Source organism: Nilaparvata lugens, chromosome 4 (genome assembly GCF_014356525.2).
Source record: "Nilaparvata lugens isolate BPH chromosome 4, ASM1435652v1, whole genome shotgun sequence".
In the NCBI taxonomy this organism is placed as follows: domain Eukaryota; kingdom Metazoa; phylum Arthropoda; class Insecta; order Hemiptera; family Delphacidae; genus Nilaparvata; species Nilaparvata lugens.
In genome coordinates, this window is record NC_052507.1 from 76,737,925 (window position 1) to 76,760,616 (window position 22,692).

Below are 22,692 nucleotides of genomic sequence, written 5' to 3' on the forward strand. Positions count from 1 at the left end.
TTTTCAGTGAGGAGGCTCATTTCCACATGTGTTTCCTCAATGTGATTTTTTTATAGGGTTATTTGAAATCCCTGGTTGATGTCGATCGACCACGGATCACAGCACGCCTCAAGAACAACATTCGCGACGCCATTGCCAACATACCGATTGATATACTGTAACGAGTGTATACAAATTTCAAAAATTGAGCTCATCAGTGTATGCAAAATGGGGGTCGCCATTGATCTGAAGTAATTTTCAAGACTCATGAAAATAAATTAGGAAATTGTATTTTCATATAAAAAAAGATTAAAACAATAACTGAAGTACTTTTGTTTTTATTGACCTATCATATAAGTAAGTTTCTCTGGCGCACCTTGTTATAAATACATTCTTAAGAAATTGTTCTGGTTGTTACACAATTATCAATCTTTAGTATAAAGATTTAGTAATAAAGATTGATAATTGTGTAACAACCAGAACAATTTCTTAAGAATGTATTTATAATTGAGTGGTAGAGACATAATTTTATTCAAGATCTACTACATAGCAACTTTATGAAAGAAACTAGAAAAGTACACTGGCGCTAAATGAAGTACACTATACGTTGATTCATTTGAAACTAAACATATTTCAAAGCCTTTAATTATTCCCCAATGAATCGTGAACGTTGTACCTACCATGGAATAAATAAGTACCCTTACATGCATGGATGGAATGAGACGTATGTTGTTCTTCCCTTTGTAGTTCATTATTTTGGTAGACAAGAGTAGCAAAAGCGACCTTTTTCGCTGAAATTACTAAAAATTCCGTTGGAATAAGAAACCAATCTGACAAATGTTTATGTAACCGACCTTTTTGCCAGCTAATGAACAAAGTTACTTGGGGTTATGGGTGGCCTAATCGTATTTGGACAGTGCTTGCCCGAAACCACTATTTAGCTCTCCAAAATTACATTTCACATTTCCGATTTCACCTTTGATTTTCAGCGGACCGGGTTTTGATTTATCTCTCTTTTCAATTAGGAAGAGCGCTCGCGGCTAGAGTAAGGTCCACGTTATAATGGCAGTGGAGAAAGATAGGAGAACAGCGTTGTCGATTCTCTGCCTTGCCAGTGCTTTCTATAGACGATAGCTGATACCGGTATATCTGATGTAATATTGAGTGTTGATACTCCTTTAAAAGTGATCAGTTATGTTTTATTGGTCAAGAAAATATAATTTTCAATGGTTGAATAATACATTTCCATAATATTCAATTATTAAATAATACATTTCCATAATATTGAGATTAAATATTTTGTGTATTATCTATATTTCACATTGTAAAAAAACAATAAGCCAAGTAGAGGAACTGAATATTTTGTGAATTATTCATATTTCTACATTGTTATAAATGATCTGGCAACGTTGCTCAGCTGGTAAAAGATAAAAGAGCTCGTTAAGAATATGCATTTTTCAATTTATTAAATAATACATTTTCATAATAGAGATTGAATATTTTGTGAATTATTTATATTTCTTCATTGTTTAAAAAGAATTGAGCATCGTTGCGGACCTGGAGAAAGGATAGCGCTATCTGCTTTGTTGAATGATAGACAAGGATAGCAACACCAATGTTAATCAAATACTGCCATTATAACGTGGACCTGACTGTAAGAAGTTCACAGGTTTCATCTGAACTTTGGCAACCCAGCAAGCAGTAAATAAGTCCAACAGTAAATAACGATTTAAGAAGCAACTCCTTCGACAGCCATATAATAAATGTTGAGAGATTGTATTTTCTAGTATCACCCGGGTGGGTCAATGTGATTCGATTTTCTCTATAGTGAAGTCTATGTTATAATGGCAGTATTCGATGAACATTGGTGTTGCTGTCCTAGTCTATCATTCGACAAAGCAGATGGCGCTATCCTTTTCCAGCTCTGCAACGTTGCTCAATTATTTTTAAACAATGAAGAAATATAAATAATTCACAAATTTGTGAATAACAAATAGTGAGTGGGTTTTTGATTTTGTATTCAAATTTTTTAAATAAGTGCAATATTTCTAAAGTTTTTAATTTATTGTGTTTCATTTAGAGTATAAAATCAACCTTCAAAATTTTAAATAATCATTTCTGGACCGAAAATCAAGTGACGAAGCAGTGTGTGACTATATAACCTTATCTTTTGGACAACATTAACATTTTATCAAAATTTGGAGAGAAATAGTACAGGCTTAGCCTAGTTTTTCCTCCAATGTCATAATTGAATTTATTATGATTATAGTATTTTATAAAATAAATAAAATAAAAGCAAAATATTCAATCTCTGTTATAAAAATGTATTACTTAATAATTGAAAAATACATATTCTTAACGAGCTCTTTTATCTTTTACCAGCTCTGCAACGTTGCCAGATCATTTATAACAATGTAGAAATATAAATAATTCACAAAATATTCAATCTCTATTATGATAATATATATTATTAACGAATAAAATGTAATTGATTATTTAAAACAAGAATGAACAGTTGATATTACATCGGATATGCCGGTATCAGCTATCGTCTATAGAAGGCAGTGGCAAGGCAGAGAATTGGCAACGCTGTTCCCATCTTTCTCCACTGCCATGATAACTTGAACTACAATATACTGTATGTTCAAATTGCACATGAACGGTGAGAGTACATTTGGCGCAGTTCAATTACTCTATGCATTCAAAGTAGTACTAGTTTCTATTATAATATGTTTTCGCTTTAAAATTTGATTAATGTTGACGCTGTACATAACAGAAAGCAACACTTCTGTTGAAATGAGTTTTGTATTTGCGTTCACTGGTCTCAGAGCGGGTTGTAAATTCGTCACTTCTCGTACAATCTTGATACAAAGACGCTAGAGAAGCAGTAGATACAAAGACGCTCATTAGCGATGCAAATTGCAAACATTCTGAATCGTCTCATTCAATTGGCCAGAGTTGAGAATGGCATTTCGAGCACGAGGGCACAGGCAGGACTGAATAGCATTGCTTGCAAAATATATTGGCACTATAAGTTGGCTGCCAGGCTTGCAGCAACGTTAGCTTCACTCAAAGTTCAAGCAATTTCAATTATTTACAAATTCAATTACTTGTATATTTTCACAAGTTGAATCCGGGACGTTCAATAACAGGTGTTTGTAGCTTATAGTGTTTCGACTTATTGATGGATTGATTGTTTATTGTTTCACTGCAGTTTAAGGCTATAGTGAGGTCCACGTTATAATGGCAGTGGAGAAAGATAGAAGAACAACGTTGCCGATCTTCACTGTCTTATCAATGCCTTCTATAGACGGTAGCTGATACAGGTTTATTGATGTAATATTAGCTGTTCATAATCATTTAAAATAATTAATTATATTTTATTAAGCAAGAAATTATATTTTTCAATAATTTCATAATGAATTTTCATAATTAAGATGGAATATTTTCCAAATAAATTCTACATTGTTAAAAGACGATCTGGCAATAGAGCAAAGCGAGAAAGAGATAGCGCTATACGCTTTGTTGAATGATAGACAAGGATAGCAATACCATTGCTAATGAAACACTGCCATTATAACGTGGACACACACACACATCGATTTTAGGACGTACAATGTTTCGTCGTCCTTATGAATTCTGTTAGATTAAACAGATTATGTTTGTCAAGTTTAGTTCAATCTGATGCAATTCATAAAGGCCCTTATACACGTACCGGCTAGCTTGTCAGTTTTGACTGAACAGTCCGCCTGTGACAGGCGGCCGTAGCGTGTGTATGGTCCGGCTGGATTGTCAGTTAAGACTGAACAGGCAGCCGGTGATCGAATGAAAACTTATCAGTTCAACCGGCTTGCCGGATGCTGTTTCAGTCAAAACTGAACGTGTATGTGGAGCTGCGTCAGGCCACCGGCCGAACTTCATTTGTATTTTCGAGTTGTTGCTAGTAGTATCGACCAATGACAGTATTTTCGTCTATTCTTAAGTAATTATTGTGCCAGTCTCTTGGAGTCGCCTTCAACTCTTTTAATAAATTCACGTGAGAATACGTGTCCGTCCTTCTTCATCAACCACCTTTTCGACCAACATTCACGTTTTATTCACAGTTTTTTGGTAACTGATGCTATTCAAAAACGGCGTAATTATCATCACTGGACATTTTAAACTATAAATATTCTTCAGAAAATGAACAACTACACAAAACTAAGAAAATCTAACAACAAAACTTCAACTTGAATACTAAAAACATTTAACGCACGAATAAATCATGTGTTTTGAAGCGCTTGCCGGACAGAATTGAACTGAACCTGAATGGGGTAGTCAGTCCAACAGGCCGCCGGTCACAGGCGGACTGTTCAGTCAAAACTGACAGGCTAGCCGGTACGTGTTTGGGGGCTTAAGGACGGCAAACAATCGTACGTCCAAAAAATCCATGTGTGTGTAAAGCCAGTTAAACTTGACAAACATGATCTGTTTAATCTAATAGGAATCATCTGGACGGCAAAAACATCGTACGTCCAAAAATCGATGTGTATGTAACTGGCTTAAATATCAATTGCGCTGTATATAATATATTTCGTAGAATAAGTACAATTATTCTTCAAATTATCAAATACAGTAGAAAAGTAAGTAAATTTGTATGACTCTTGTTGGTGGGGAGTCCCTTGCGGGAAGGTCCCAAGGATAGTATATAGTGAGTATAGTATATAGAATAGTATATACAGTATAAATGATACTATAACCATAGAGTAAAAAACTATATTATTAAGAGATTATATCTTTCATTCTTGGGAAGGGGACCTTCCAGGTGGGAGACCTCGCCTTACTAATATGAATCAAGCCGTCAATCTTGGACTGTCATACTTCAACCGCGACCAAAAGTTGATTTGAGGACTGCTGCTATTGCAAATATTGAGAAATCAACTAGTTATTTAGATCTTAGCAGAAGAAAATTCGATGAGTAAACTGTAAAAAAACTGTGCCCAGACCGGGAATCGAACCCGGTACCTCTCAGTTGCTAGCCGATTGGCTCCCCCCTTCGCTGCATTACTAAAGAAATCTGGTGTGGCGCACTCACACAACTTTCCTTGCCGTTATGAAAATTGATCACCTGACGATAGTGTTCACGCGCATCTCAAGTCTACTATTCAAAGATCTGAGCCAGCTGGTGACAGGACAATAACGCTGGATACACACGAGATCTGCTATCTCTTCATAGTGAATGATTTAATAGAATCAAACAGCTGCCAACAGTTTGCAATAATTGAATAATCACATTTTCTCAAATTTCAAGCTTATTTTCAATTCTAGGTGGAAATGTTACTGGACATAATTTGTTGAGATTTTCATGCTCAATCTTTTCTACTCGATATCTTTCCTTCAAATTAAATATATGAGACCTGGTTATTGGAAATCTAAAATCAAACTTTGCATAGATGGGGCAGAGCTCCTGAAATTTTTACAGATATAGGACTTGTAGCAGTTTATATAGCTTATCGATGACTATTTTAGGTAAAATTTGATCAAAATCGTTGGAGCCATATTCGAGAAAATCGCGAAAAACCTTGTTTTTGACAACATTTTCGCCATTTTAGCCGCCATCTTGAATTGCATTTGATCGAAATTGTTCTTGTCGGATCCTTAGAGTGTAAGGACCTTAAGTTCCAAATTTCAAGTCATTCCGTTAATAATTGGGAGATGAGATATCGTGTACACAGACGCACTTACACTCATACACACACACATACAGACCAATATCCAAAAACCACTTTTTCGGACTCAGGGGACCTTGTAACGTATAGAAATATAGAAATTGGGGTACCTTAATTTTTTTCGGAAAGCAATACTTTCCTTACCTATGGTAATAGGGCAAGGAAAGTGAAAATCAGATTATAGAATTATTCATCATAAATCAGATGACAAGTGATTACACAGATGTGTGGAGATGCCAGTCTATTGCTGTATTTCCATAAGGTCTATAGATTCAATCACGGTATATAGAAGACGGTAGGTCTCACGCGCATGTTTGTGCTAAATTTCCGGTGCAGCTGGCGTCATTTTATATCCAATCATCTGTTTTTAACAAATAAGTTTCATAAATTGCCAATGGGTGTTAAAAACTTCGGTTGGTGGCGATGACGTAATCTAGCTGGCTGGCTACTGCGCACAAACTTCGTGACCCCTACCGTTTTCGTCTAAATACCGTGGATTCAATCAGGTACTTGTGGATGAGAACACTGCGTGAGGTCTACTGTTCACAGAACTACTAGTATACATAAGGATACTATAACTATTCTTGGGAAGTTCCCACCTGGCCTGACTAATATATTTGAATCAAGCCGTCATTCTTGGACTGTCATACTTCAACCGGGACCGAAAGTTGATTTAAGGACTGCTGCTATTGTAAGTATTGAGAAATTAACTAGTTTTTTTAGATCTTAGCAAAAGAAATATCATTGAGTGAAAAAACTGTGCCCAGACCGGGAATCGAACCCGGTACCTCTCAGTTGCTAGCTGATTAGCTACCCCCTTCGCCTCATTACTGAAATAATATAATTGTTTATACTATTGTTTCTAATTCAATATTTACAATACTATATATTGTACTTATATACTATTGTTTCTAATTCAATATTTTCATGGGAGACTAAATGGTATTCCAAGATAAAACTGTGATTATTATAGTATTAAAATGCTCACCTGGCACCCACAACAAGTTGATCACGTGACACATCGAAAAGAATTTTCGAAAAGTGTGACACTCCGGGCTCTGAGAATCTCTTCGCCGTCAGCGTCAAATCTGAAACAAGAATGAAGTTTATAAGCATTTTTGGATTGAAAAATTTGAGCCCTCAAATTATCAGCTAATAATAATTATTGAGATAGAGAGAGATAAATAATAGAGTACACCTACTGTGATAAACAAGTACCCATAGTGAGGTCCACGTTATAATAGCAGACGAGAAAGATAGGAGAACAGTGTTGCCGATTCTCTGCCTTGTCACAACCTTCTACAAGGGATAACTGATAACGGTATACCTGATGTAATACTAGTAGTTCTGTGAACAGTAGACCTCACGCAGTATTCTCATCCACACGTACCTGGCAACGTTGCGGAACTGGTGAAGGATAGTGCTATCTGCTTTGTCGAATGATAGACAAGGATAGCAACACCATTTGAAATCAGAAACTGCCATTATAACGTGGACCTCGTTTTAGGCGTATTTGTACCGTAAATAAACAAGAGGAAAAATATGCCACGAAGGGGTCTGAAGCAAGAAAGACTAATATCACAAACACCAATATCAACTACTGGAGGTTCTGTGAACAGTAGACCTCACGCAGTATTCTCATCCACAAGTAGCTGATTGAAACTATAGACCTTAATGGAAATACAGCAATAGACTGGCTTCTCCACACATCTGTGTAATCACTTGTCAGCTGATTTATGATGAATAATTCTATAGTCTGATTTTTACTCTAATATTGGCGTATGAAGGAGGCTCCTTTTCCCTTTCATATCATCCTTGAAATGTAAAATTTCCAAAAACCTTGTATATACGTCGACGCGCAGTTAAAAAAGGAACATACCTGTCAAATTTCATGAAAATCTATTACCGCGATTCGCCGTAAATGCGCAGCATATAAACTTTTAAACATCAAGAGAAATGCCAAACCGTCGACTTGAATCAATGTACAATTAACTTTTGATCGAACTTCGCTTGATCAATTAACTGTTCATTCTTGTTTAGATAATCAATTATTTTTTATTTGTCAAGAACATATATATTCCAATATTATGGATTACAGATTTCCATAATTTATTGAAATTAAATGTTATGTGCTATAGTGAGGTCCACGTTATAATGGCAGTGGAGAAAGATAGGAGAACAACGTTGCCGATCCTCCGTCTTGTCAATGCCTTCTATAGATGGTAGCTGATACAGATTTATTGACGATTTATTTATTTATTGACAGATTAACTGTTCATTCTCGTTTAAATTAATCGATTATATTTTATTAAGCAGGAAATTATATTTTTCAATAATTTCATAATGAATTTTCATGATTAAGATGAAATATTTTGTTAATTAATTATTAATTCTACTTTGTTAAAAGACGATCTGGCAACAGAGCAAAGCGAGAAAGAGATAGCGCTATCCGCTTAGTTGAATGATAGACAAGGATATCAATAATATTATAACGTGGATCTCACTATAGTCAATAATTATATTTCTACATTGTTAAACGATCTGGCAACGTTGAGGAGATGGTGAAGGATAGTGCTATCTGCTTTGTCGAATGATAGACAAGGATATCAACACCAATTGTAATCAGAAAATTGCCATTATAACGTGGACCACATTTTAGGCGTATCTGTAGTAGATACCGTAATAGTCCAGTCACTATATACATTGGTGCATATTTCAATATACAAAAAATGACCAATTTCTATATTCTACATTGTGTCAAAAGTTATAAGTGTTTGAAATTTTGATCCTTGAGGTGTCCTTAAGCGCGCCTCTCCACTAGGAAATACTGAAATGAAGTGCATCTAACGGGTGATTCTCATAGAACCTAATCTCATGAACTTATGTCATTGTGCGAAATATCAATGTGGGGACAATGTAGCTGGTGATGATGGTTGAAGCTGAAAATTAGGTGTTTTTCACAATACAAGGAGCATTGTTGTCAGGTGTACCTGGAAATCTATATGAGATAGAGCGCTCTACCTGATCTCAGATTGTAGAGCACAAAAATACGTCCAGAGGGATTTTGAATTATACATCTAAATGGTAACAATCAGAAGATATAGTTGATCAAAAACTAAAATTCATCTAAATTGATTTTTTCTTCAAATTCCACTCATTTTTGAAAAATCATAACTCAGTACTCATTGGAGATAGAGAGTTCCGAATGATCTCATTTTATACAGAATTTTATAACCTAAAAAAAGGCAAGATCAAATTTTTCTGTCCGATTACGAGATTTGGCAGAAATAGCTGAAAACTGGAAAATGAGCCGGAAATACGAGGTTTTTGGGCCACCTGTATCTAGCAGAAGGAAATTTTGCATGAAGAAATTGGTTCTGGACTTCTCTTATGTACCCAAATAATATATAGGAAAATCAGAACTACAATATAAATTGCAAGCACACCCACTTTTTCATGTCTATATTGACTGGACTAAACAAGAAGAAAAATATGCCCTGAAGGGGTCTGAAGCAAGAAAGACACATATCACAAACACCAATATCAACTATAAACAAATATTGGTCGATTCGTCCCACTGCTGATGGGACTAAAATACTTCCAGTTCCAAACCGGACGGTCATTTTGAACCTGTTAGTTAATATACCAGTTTCTATTTTATGCAAAATCCACCAGGCTACCCAGAAATTAGGGAAAGCGAGCACGTATTACATGCTGAATAATTCATAGAGATCTTGCGATTAGGGAGACGAATCCGATGCAATTAGTATTGACGGAATGACTACATTCGTATCTTCGAAAACCTGTACTCATAAACGTGATTGATAAATTAATGGAGGAATGAGCAAATAGACAAGAGCTGATGAATAAATTAACAGTATAGAGTTGATTGATTGTTAGGTTGGCAACTGTTGGTGGGGTATCTCATCATCACCTGTATGAATATTTCAATATTTCGATAACTTGACCGCTCCTCATAAATAATGCAAGGCGTTAAAGTTTAAACTAATTGAATTCACGACTTAGATAGGTAAACGATGCCATTTGCATGGAAATCCTTCGTCTTATCAGTCAGTCATGCATTGACTCTTTGAAAAGTACAGTTTAGATTATATTTTATTACTTTCTGCAAAAGTGCCAATGAATAAGAGGCAGACTGCTCATCGATTGAGAACCTGCGCACAAAATTAAAACTGGTATTCCAAATCGGAATGCAAAAATTTATTGCCAACCTACTTGATAAGATTGGAAAATAATTGAACTAAATGCTCAGAGATCCAAGAGAATTTTATGGGTTTGTTCTCACGTTTTTTATTGTTTGTTGTTTTTTAAAGGTTGTTGAGGATAGGCTTGATTGAATTGGGTCAGTAATACCATAGAGAAACAATAGCGTAAGTATATTAGTAAGTATATAAGTATATTGTGATCTTTAACAGATAACTGATATCTCAAGCCGACTGCTGTCGACTATTGTCAATTTTTACTGTTTTGTTGGGGTGATAGTGTATGAACGGCACAATTTGAGAGACTACCAGCGTCACACAGCTGCAAAGGAAAGAACTACCTGAACTATCGTCTTGGGATAACAGTAAAAGTTGCGACATAAACGCCCTATACCATGGGATATCTACTAATGCTATCGTTTCTCTATGGTAATACCAAGTCAGTCATCAAAATAGCACTGTAATTCATTATTGTTATAGTGAGGTCCACTTTATAATTAAACATTTTCTGTTCATTTCTTCTCGATAAAGCTGAGAAAGCGCAAACAAAACGCTGGAAAAATGCAGATTTTGGGCGTATCTTTGACGTTATTTCAAATTCCTTCAAACACAACATTATTACACCCCAGCTGAGCATCTGTAGTGAATTTGAACATTTTCTGTTCATTTGTTCTCGATAAAGCTGAGAAAGCGCAAAAAAACGCTGGAGAAACGCAGATTTTGGGCGTATCTTTGGCGGTATTTCAAATTTCTTCTAACACAACATTATTACACCCTAGCTGAGCTTCTGTATTAAATTTGAACAATTTCTGTCCATTTGTTCTCGATAAAGCTGAAAAAACGCTGGAAAAACGCAGATTTTTTTTATTTAGAAATTTTTCCAAATCCGTTCTTAGTGCGCCTCTAAAGGGCCAACTGAACATACCTACCAAATTCGAACGTTTTTGGTCCGGTAGATTTTTAGTTCTGCAAGTGAGTGAGTCAGTCAGTCAGTGAGTGAGTGAGTGAGTGTCATTTCGCTTTTATATATATATATATATATAATATATATATATATATATATATATATATAATATATATATATATATAGATAATAAAGAGCACAAGAAACCCTAGATACGTAAAATAGTGGTTTATCAATTTAATAAACAGGTTCCTCTGAAAAGTTTGAAAAACCGCCAAATCAATTTAATTTTTTGTATAATCAAATTCCAAAAAAAAACCTTTAAATTTAAATAATAGGGTATCTAATCCTAGTTTAAACCCAAAATTTTGGAAAACGGTGATCTCATCATTACACAATATTATAAGAACTCTAAAATTTTTCTCTCGTCTCTTGATTGACAGTCTAGCAAAGTTAATAATGGTATCACAACAGAATTGGAGATAGTCACACAAGTGACTTTATTCAGCAACATTCCATGCACCGTGGGTAAGTAGATAGGAGTCGCTTTCACAAGCATCGCTGATTGATGCGATTTTATGTGATCACTCACGATATGAGAAAATCTTACGAGGCAAAGATTGGAAACTAAAAAAGCAACAACGATAGAGCGTCACAACGAACGATACGAGCGACAATAGCGTAAAGCGAAGTTGCCGCTAAACGGTTGACTATAAAAATCATAACGGTGATCTCATTAGCTCGCGTTCACTATTAGTGAGGTTCAAGTTATAATGACAGTGTGAATACCAGCGACGCCGATTCCCTGCCTTGTCACTGCTTTCTATCAAATACAAACTAGTAGTTCTGTGAACAGTAGACCTCCTGCTCAGTAAGTTACATTGGCGTGTTGTTATGTTTTCTCAAAAATAAATGAATAATTTATCAAATTAAAATGTCTAGAAAAAATCCTAAATAAATATAGAGCATTCTGTCCTATCGTCCCGTGACGTGTCGTCCCGGAATGTGAGTGTGAGCGCTGTTATCAGATCTGGCTGCAACTGTCTACAACGTTGATGGAAAGATACAATTTTCAAGATGTTCGATGTTTTTGAACGGGTAGTATTATAGTCCACTAGACAGCTGATTTATGATGAATAATTCTATATTCTGATTTTACTTTCCTTGCCCTATTACCATAGGTAAGGAAAGTATTGCTTTCCGAAAAAAATTAAGGTACCCCAATTTCTAAATTTCTATACGTTTCAAGGTCCCCTGAGTCCAAAAAACTGGTTTACGGTAATATTGGCGTATGAAGGAGGCTCCTTTTTTCTTTAATATTATCCTTGAAATGCAACTTTCCAAAAACCTTGTATATACGTCGACGCGCAATTTAAAAATGAACATACTTGTCAAATTTCATGAAAATCTATTACCGCGTTTCGCCGTAAATGCGCAACATAAAAACATTTAAACATTAAGAGAAATGCCAAACGTCAACTTGGATCTTAGACCTCACTTCGCTCGGTCAATAAATAGGTTGAACAATATATTTACTCTATGCTCCTATAGAGGATAGCTAAAACCGGTATATCATAGCCACCTCACGGCTTTGGGTATATCCGATGTAATATCAACTGTTCATTCTTGAATAATGCTCATCTATTTCACTATCCATGACGAACTGCAAGTTAATAATCCGTTTTGAACGATTTTCGACGACAGTCTAATCTGTCTAATTACAATCAATCAAACTGTATAGTGTCGTCGAAAACAGTTCAAAACAGATTGTTCATTCTAGTTTACAATAATCGACTATAAAAAAATAGAAAAAATATGTTTCAATGATTGAATAATACATTTTTGAAATTGATATTAAACATTTTGTTAATTGATTGTATTTATACAATGTTAAAAACCGATATGGCAACGTTGCGGAGCTAGATATGGATGATGCTATCTACTTTGTTGAATGATAGACAAGGATAGCAACACAATGTTAATAAAATACTGCCATTATAAAGTGGGCCTCACTATAGGAAGATGATGCGAAGATGATACAAAGATGATAGACAAGGATAGCAACACCAATGTTAAACAAATGCTGCCATTATAAAATGGACCTTAAAGGTGATACAAGGATGATAGACAAGGATAGCAACAAAAATAATAATCAAATACTGTCATTACAACATGGACCACACTATCCTATACTATTAAACGAGCAACTTCTGTTTATATGTTTAGATGTTTGGATATTCAGATGTTTAGATGTTTATATATCTGTATTTCACCGGATCTCGAAAAAGGCTTTAACGATTCTCACAAAATTCAGAACATAGTAGGTTTATAATATAAATATTCGATTGCACTAGGTCTCATCCCTGGGAAAACTCGCTGAAGGACATTAAAAGGATAATTATTATTCATCCTTGGAAAAACAGCTGATAACAATCATTTCGTCGTCTGTTGGCGATGGAAGTGAGTGAGCGAGTTCATGTGTGTCTGGGACAGTGTCAAAATTATGACTCATCTGTTGAACTTTTGTAATCATTCAATCAGTTACATAGTGCCGGTTGCAAAAAAGCTGGTTTATCTTCAATCCTGATCGATTCCAGTAGATCCATCTTTTTGAAATGGTCTTCACTGATTTGGTTCACGTGAAATAATCAGGATTAAAATTTTACCGGCTTTTGTGCGTCTGGGCCTTTGTGAGGGAAATTTTTGCATTCATCAGGGGATTAATCTCAATTTACTGTGATTAGATAGAACATTTCTGTATGAATGTTATTATAATTTCTTCTTTCGTAATAAATGTTTTATGCTTTTGTACTCCAGGGCGAAGCTCGGTCCCCGATATTAGGAAGATGATACAAGGATCTGGCAACAGAGCAAAGCGAGAAAGAGATAGCGCTATCCGCTCTGTTGGATGATAGACAAGGATAGTAATACCAATGTTAATCAAATACTGTCATTACAACGTGGACCTCACTATATCGTGCAGTTGTTGAGATGTTCCATAACCATCTGCGACGATTATTTAGTTGACTCGCCACTATTTTCCACGAGAAAAATAACATTGCAAAAAAGTGTAGAGGTGAGGAAGAGGATGATAGTAATCTTCAGAACGACAAATAGGAAGAGAGATGGAGAGAGTGATGGGTTAGGGAAGGACAGAGAAAGAGAAACCACAGAGTAGTGGGTAGGAAGAGAGAGGGAAAGATAAGTGAGAGAGTAATGGGTAGGAAGAAAGAGGGAAAGAGAAATGAGAGAGTTGTGGCTAGAAAGAGAGAAAGACAGAGAAATGAGAGAGTAGTTGGTAATTGTGGTTGATGAGAAATAAGGCGGACAATAGCTCTGGATAAAAGTAAACATCGTTTTGTGTTGAACTATAAGCATGCGATTTATGTGGATAAGAAATGAGCACGAGTCTAGTGTTTATACGACACTCGTCTAACATGGTAAGAGGGTGCTACAAAATAAAACAAGCATTCATCTAGCATAGCATGAAAAATACTCTGTACAAAGAAAGATAACTAGAATACATTTCTAGGTACAAAGTGATCTCAAAGTTTATCTTGAATTGAGATAAATTCATTGGGTTACATTCACTTCTTCAATATATCAGTTGATCAAGAATCAGCATGGGCAGGCAACTTCAGGACGTCAAGTTTTCAGTTCGTCGAGTTCCTGTTGCTTTCAGAAAGTCCACTGGATACAGTATCAGTTATTCAATTCTTTAATCAGGAAAAGATTCTGAATATATTCTAACAGTATATTGCCATTAAGGCTGTGCAAAGGGTAAAAATACGCGAGATATTTTTCAAAGTTTTTCGATTTGTATATCATCAAGCTATCAAAAGGAAAAAGTTTTCTCAGGAAAACATTTTCTTCTGATCATTACTTTTTGAGATTAGCGCCGAAAGTTTAAATTTTTGGGACATAACATTTCAAATTCGGTAAGAGATAAATCCATGAGATTTAGAGGATAGATTCTTCATGGTATTGTTGATCTAGTAAAATAAAAATTTTCTGAAAATATCATTTTTTGAGATAGTTATTCAATTTACCAGAATTATCTCAACTAAAAGTTATTTTTAGTTAATTGAATAACTATCTTAAAAACATATATTTTCAGAAATTTTTTGTTTAACTTTTGGTTGAGTTATTTTTGGTAAATTGAATAACTTTTCCAAAAATTGATATTTTCAGAAAATGCTTAATTAACTAGATCAACAATACCATGAAGAATCCATCCTCTAAATCTGATGTATTTATATCTTACTGAATTTGAAATGTTCTGTCCCGAAAATTTAAACTTTAGGCGCACATATCTCAAAAAGTAATGATAGGAAAAAATGTTTTCGTGAGAAAACTTTCTCATTTTGATAGCTTGATGATATGCAAATCGAAAGACTTTGAAAAATATCACGAGTAGAGAGTTTATTTTTAGCCTTTGCACAGCCTTAAAATATGAAAAGCATACCCTTTCCCTAGCTTAACCTCCAACTGACTTCTCTCTAACTTAGTGTGTAACCGTGTAGCTGACTGTGAATCAGGCTGCAACGAAAACTTGATGCCGTGAAATTTGACAAACTGAATGACTCAAATTCACATTTGTTTCAGTATCCCAATTGATTATCAAAATAGGTAATAATAAACTTATCTATAGCTGTTTCTGAATTATAACTGAACTAGCCGTCAGGCTCGATTCGCTCGCCATATCCGTCAAGCCCCGACTGGACCCCCGACTGGATCGTCCAAAAATGAGATCAGCGGGCTCGCTTCGCTCGCCTGCATGTAGACCTCAGCGGGACCTCTGTACTGAATTTGCACGTATTATGTCAATTTGATCTCGAAAAACACCTTTTACTATATCGGCGTATCTTTGGCGAACAAAATTCTTCCACCTCAGCTAAACCTGTGTACTGAATTTAATATATTTCCATCAATTATTGAAAAAGGTGAGGAAACGCAGAAAAGCTGAGAAAACGCTAATTTTGGCTAATTGGATAAATTGGTATTTAGGAGGTCCTGGATAAATGCATTTCAATCTTCAACTTGGTGCCAACCTAACAAAGTCAACTCGACTTAATGCCAACCTGACAATTTTTTAAATTTAGTTACCAGAACAACTGTTTCGAAGAGGTACTCTCTCTAGATTATAGTTCTATATTAACATAAATGGTATGGAGATTTCAATTATAATTTTAAGATATTGGAGATTTATATTTTAAGATATTAAGAAGAATATACGTGCTAGAAGAACTTTAAACCCTTAAAAACCACCCTTAGAGTTAAAATATCGCCAAAAGATTTCTTAGTGCGCCTCTAAAGGGCCAACTAAACATACCTACCAAATTTGAACGTTTTTGGTCCAGTAGATTTTTAGTTCTGCGAGTGAGTGAGTGAGTCAGTCAGTGAGTGAATGCCATTTCGCTTTTATATATATATAGAAGATTAGTAGTACTACTATAATTAGGTACTCGATGAACTGAGAACTGAGACCCTCCAATTTACTGCCTCTGATGTTTGTTAACCGAAGCTGAGGTGAATGTTTAGTCTGAAATTGTCATTGTGACGGAAATTATTAGTATCTTGTATGGGAAGCATATCTTCAATAAAAGCCTGAAAATATAAATTTTGCCCTGTATTTAAAATGTTTCAGTATTTCAACTATTCGTTATCCGTGTTTATTATTAGAATTATCAAAACATTCCGAATAATACCAACATATTGTCATTTAAAAGAAAAAACCCTATCATTTCAACCCACTATTTTACCTTTTAACATAATTTTAAAAAAAACTTTCAGGATATGTTCATCCAACCTTCAAGTAAAGATGAAATCTAGAGGAACTGAGACTATCTCGTCGAAATAGGTACTTGATGAACTGAGAACTTGACGAACTGGGACTCTTCAAATGTTTGATTGATTTGCTGCCTTTATTTAAAACCTAGGATGGCGAAAGCCGGCCCTCCAATACAATTCTAAGGCCCGGTTGCACAACAGCCGGTTAAATTTTAACCGTGATTAATTCCACGAGAACCAATCAGAGATGCTGTCTTTTCAAAAACGCCTTCTTTGATTGGTTCTCGTGAAAATTAATCACGGTTAAAATTTAACCGGCTGTTGTACAGCCGGGCCTTAGGCAATTCCAATGTTGATGTTTTTAAACCACAAATGAGATACAAGCATAGAGAAACAATAGCATAGGTAGATATCCCATGGTATAGGGCGTTTATGTCGCAACTTTTTCTGTTATCTCAAGCCGATAGTCCACGTAGTTCTTTCCCATAAAGCTATGTGACGCTGGCAGTCTCTCATATTGTACCGTTCATACAATCTCACCCCAACAAAACAGTAAAACTCTACAATAATCAACAGTAATCGGCTTGAGATAACAGTAAAAGTTGCGACATAAACGCCCTAAACCATGGGATATCTACTTACGCTATTATTTATCTATGATACAAATCAAATCAAATCAATTTATTGTCATTCTTTTTTTTACAAACAAGTGAAACAAAAACATTCTTATAATGTTATAACTAATTATAATCTAAACTAATTTAAAAACATATTCAACGAATGTTTTCTTTTATTTTAATATTGAAATAATGGGCTCTCCCAGAAAAGCTAATGCTTGAGCTCTGGAAGAGAGTTCAAAAATGTTAAAGGTAATTATAAAATGTTAAGGTTAAATGTAAGTATGGATGTCTAAGACAATTTAATTGGTACCAGAAGAAACAATATGCGATATAAACACTAGAATATAAATGTATGTACAATATAACAATGTAAGCACTAGAACAAAAATTCAATTAATCTTCTGAAATCTCAAGTCCGAAGTAAACTTTCCTACATACCCACTCTCTTATTTCATAAATTAAACACTTAGTAATTCTATTTAGAATGAATTTTTCAGGTATACAAGTTTATACAATGTTCATTTCAAGTTTAAAATTGTAATTTTGAATGAAATGATTGGTACTGTATCTTATTTGAGGAGCACAGTTACAACAAACCAGTTTGAATAAGACATATTGATCAGGATAAAACTATGAAGACTGTATGTTTGAAACTAAGTGCATGATCAAAAAAAAATCAATTTTTTCAGCTCGAAATCTGCCTGGGAGACTAGAAGAAGACTAGAGGCGTAGGTCAGCACAGTGAGTGTCTACAGTGGGAGACTGTTGACGAGATGCCAAGAGTGTGCAGGCATCTGCAATCTGCAACCTTTTTTATAATATGGCTTGCACATGTGTGCTGTGCCAATGCTGTCAGGGTGCACTCTCACAGAGAAAGGAAGAGGAGGAAAAGACCTTCCAGATGGACAGAGAGAGAGAGAGAGAGAGAGAGAGAGAGAGAGAGAGAGAGAGAGCGAGAGAGAGAGAAAAAAAGAAAGGGAGAGAGAGTGAATGAGAAGGAAAGAGTAAGAGAGAGAGATAGTGGATAGATTTTATTTTTCAATTGTTACTAGGCTTGTCGCCTATGGTAGGTAACATGGTTACAATAATGAGAGAGAGAGAGAGAGAGAAAGAAAGAGAGAGAGAGAGAGTGAGTGAGAATGAAAGAGTGAGAGAGAGAGAGATAGATGGATGGATAGATTTTATTTTTCAATTGTAGGCCTGTCGCCTATGGTAACATGGTTACAATAATGAGAGAGAGAGAGTGTGTGAGAGAGAGTGTGAGTGTGTGAAATGAGTGCATAACAATATACACAGATGGTCACCTAAGCACAAAAAACGCTACATACATATACAGATATTTTGTGGTCCTCTAAGCACAGGATACTCAACATTTATAGAAATAGTGAGGTCCACGTTATAATGGCAGTGTTTGATTAGCAATGGTATTGCTATCCTTGTCTACCATTCAACAAAGCAGATAGCGCTATCTCTTTCTTGCTTTGTCCTGTTGCCAGATCGTCTTTTAACAATTTAGAATTAATTATTAATTAACAAAGTATTTCATCTAAATTAAGAAATTATTGAAAAATATAATTTCTTGCTTGATAAAATGTTATTGATTATTTTAAACTATGATGAACAGTTGATATTACATCAATAAACCTGTATCAGCTACTGTCTATAGAAAGCATTGACAGCCCTCAGGATCGGCAACATTGTTCTCCTATCTTTCTCCACTGCCATTATAACGTGAACCTCACTATAGATATAGTTGTGGTCCTCTAAGCACAGAAGATGTCACATATATATTGTGGTTAACGTTATAATGGCAGTGGAGAAAGATAGCAGAAGTGTTCATTCTCGTTTAAAATAATCAATTATATTTTATTAAGCAAGAAATTATATTTTTCAATAAATTAATAATGAATTTTCATAATTAAGATGTAATATTTTGTTAATTAATTATTATTAATTCCACATTGTTAGAAGCCGATCTAGCGTGAGAGAGATAGAGCTATTTGCTCTGTTGAATGATAAACAAGGATAACAATACCATTGCTAATCAAACACTGCCATTATAACGTGGACCTCACTATAGCCAGGGTGCACTCTCACAGAGAAAGGAGAAGGAGGGGAAAACCTTCCAGATGGACAGAGAGAGCAATAAGTGCAGAACAATATAAACAGATATAGTTGTGGTCCCTTGAGTGCAGGATACGCCACATATACAGATATAGTTGTGGTCCTCCAAGCACCGAAGATGCCACATATACAGATTATATTTGTCCTACCCTACCCTAACCACAGAATACGCCACAAAATATACAGATATAGTTGTGACCACCTAAGTGCAGAATACGCCACATCTACAGATATAGTTTTGTAATCCCCTAAGACACTTGTATAGAGGACTGCTCCTGTACAAAAATGGAAACTTGTCACTGCTGGTTCCAATCGTGCACTCACTCCTTCTTGGGACAAGCCACGCTAAATGCTTTCTTCTGTACGATTCCCAGTCTTATCTGTGCCACGCCGCCATATGTCTGCGTGTTTTCGCTCTGGCACCATCATTATCCCCTGGACCCTGGACCAGCTAGACTGCTTTATGACAGCACTATCTTGCAACATCCGAATTACTAGACGACCACCAGATTTATGCTCTGCTCTGTCCACCGTTAAAACGTTGACTATTACTGATTTACATCTTCTTTCATTTCGGCATGCTGGTCTCTACCGCTTGGCACGTCTGCTTTATAATGGGTGTATAAATGTATTCTATACTGAGGTTACCGTAAGTTATACAGCTTCATACCAAGTTGTTTCACGAAACAGGAAAAAACCTTTGACAAGTATTTAAATACACATTTAAAATACATATGGGACGAACTCTCAAGAATAAATGAATACACATTCAAAATACAAATATTCGTATTTGGTTCAAGGCATTGAACTCTGGGGTAACACCAGTAGAACAAATTTAAATAAAATTTTTCTCATACAGAAGAAAGCTGTTAGATGCCTTGCTGGACTTGATTTTGGTCAATCTTGTAGAGAAGCTTTCGAACTCAGGGTATTCTGACTGGGCCTTGCATCTATATTTATCAATAACTCTTGCTAACATAATATGATAATAAAGAAAAGTTTTTAACAAACTCACAGGTTCACCAACACAATACTAGAGGCAAGGGTAATTTGTGTGTTGTCTCACATAAGTTAAGGCTTTTTGAGAAGAAGCCTAGTTACATGGGAGACAAGCTCTTTAATCATCTGCCATCTGCAATCAAGTGTAGAAGTCGCAGATATTTCAAAAAAGATGTATTTTATTTTTTGGTAAAAGGGGCATTTCATAGTGTTGACGAGTTCTTTGATAATGGAACCTTACATAATATAAGAGATTACTCATACTAAACATGATGTAGTGGCATACTGTACGGCATATATGTTTTATGTTCTATGTTTCAATTTTATTTTTGACAATACACTACTTGATACAATTAACTTTTTGTACAACAATGTGTAAATAAAGATTTTGGAAAAATACAGATATAGTCAGCTGATTAAAAGTTAATTGCTCATGTTCGCGGCGCGTATATCTGTACGAACCTTTACATTCTGAATTTGGCCAGATGTTCAGCACTGTTCACAGAAATTTCAACTTCCTCAACTTATAATCGTTCTCATTGCAATTTACCTAGAATTTCTATATAATCCAGTGAAAAATGACGATATTCCATTTGTTCTCTGCAACATGAAGTTTTCTAAAGTTGCGTCTTATCTCTTTCTAATAGAGTTACAGTTACTATCATCATTGTGATAATTTTCTCTGGTTTCATTACAATATTGTTGAAGTAATTTATGACCAAATCCTTATTCTACGTTTTAGCCCTGTGGTCACAGTGCTTTACGGTAATTTCAAACCATAACATTATCTCATGTGTCAGACTTTATAGTAAGTGTTATAGTTGAGCAGTCATGGATTGGAATTTGCCATGTTATTGCTCTGAGGTTATTGGTAAATAGTAACATACTCTCTGCATTGTAGAAACATGTTGAGAAGCGGTGAAAAGAAAATTTACGGAGCAAATTATCGGAACGCGACAATCCAGTCGAAGTCACCTTCTAGTTGACCTGAGTTAGAAAATGAGTTCATGTGAAATTCGCAATTCGCAATTCCATTTGCGAAAATAAAGTGAACGGCGAGCGCTCCAAGCCAATAATGTCAAAGAAATATTATTATTGGATAATATTGGAAATCACAGAGCGTAGCAGCTCGGTATAAACTAGATACGATGTCTTCTATCTAGAATAAAAAATATCTAGTGAGGTCCACGTTATAATGGCAGTATTTGATAAACATTGGTGTTGCTATCCTTGTATATCAATATCGGGGACCGAGCTTCGCTTTGGAGTACAAAAGCATAAAAAATTAATTACGAAAGAAGAAATCATAATAACATTCATACAGAAATGATCTATCTAATCACAGTAAATTGAGATTAATTCCCAGAAGAATACAAAAATTTCCATCACAAAGGCCCAGTTGCACAAAAGCCGGTTAAATTTTAATCCTGATTAACTTCACGTGAACTAAATCAGAGAAGACCATTTCAAAAAGATGGATCTACTGGAATTAATCAGGATTGAAAATAGCCCGGCTATTTTGCAACCGGCACTAAGGAGTACCTGATTGAATAATTACAAAAGTTCAAGAGCTGCGTCATAATTTTGACACAGTCCCACACACATGAACTCGCTCACTCACCTCCATCACCAACAGACGACGAAATAATTATTATCAGCTGTTTTCCCAAGGATGAATAATAATTTTAATGTCCTTCAGCGAGTTTTCCCAGGGTCCTAGTGCAATCGAATCTTTATATTATAAACCTACTATGTTCTGAATTTCGTGAGAATCGTTAGAGCTGTTTTCGAGGTCCGGTGAAATACAAACATATAAACATCTAAACATATAAAGAGAAGTTGCTCGTTTAATAGTATAGGATATACTGAATATTTTATTCTTCTATTCGATCAAACAGATTACAATACTGGAAAGAAAAAACAGTCTGAGAAAAGAAAATATTCAATGTATCATCTATACTCCGTACAAAATTACTTCAGACTTGGAGGAATTTGCGGCTCAGAGAAATGGAGAGAGATCAGCCAATTACAGTGATACGCTGGCCGGTTCAAAACGGCAACATAGCCGCCGTTGTATCCCTGCCGCTGTATGCCTTCTCTGCTGCGCATGTCTATCCCAAGTAAGAAGTAATTTTTAAAGAGTATAATATTCAACAGATGAATCGTCTGATTTCTTAAAGAAAAATTTGACTAAAAGGTACTGCTCTAGAAAATATGAAAAGTAGCCTACTAACTTGAAACAATGGATATATTCAGCTACAGATTCATAATTTATCAATTGAGAGAATTGAAATATTCACCACAAGGTTTTGTAAAGCACAACAATAAAAAGCAAGTGTTTGTAA

At 35.2% G+C, this 22,692-nt stretch overlaps 1 protein-coding gene across 1 annotated transcript in view; it reads right to left on the reverse strand.

The window, feature by feature from the left end:
• The window catches only part of LOC111045263 (semaphorin-5B), a 272,649-nt gene that overhangs the window by 57,153 nt on the left and 192,804 nt on the right, over nucleotides 1–22,692 (reverse strand). Inside the window, exon 4 of the mRNA XM_039427109.1 lies at nucleotides 6,676–6,775. Within this exon, the coding sequence (XP_039283043.1) occupies nucleotides 6,676–6,775 (100 nt within the window). The remainder of the gene's footprint in view (nucleotides 1–6,675; nucleotides 6,776–22,692) is intronic.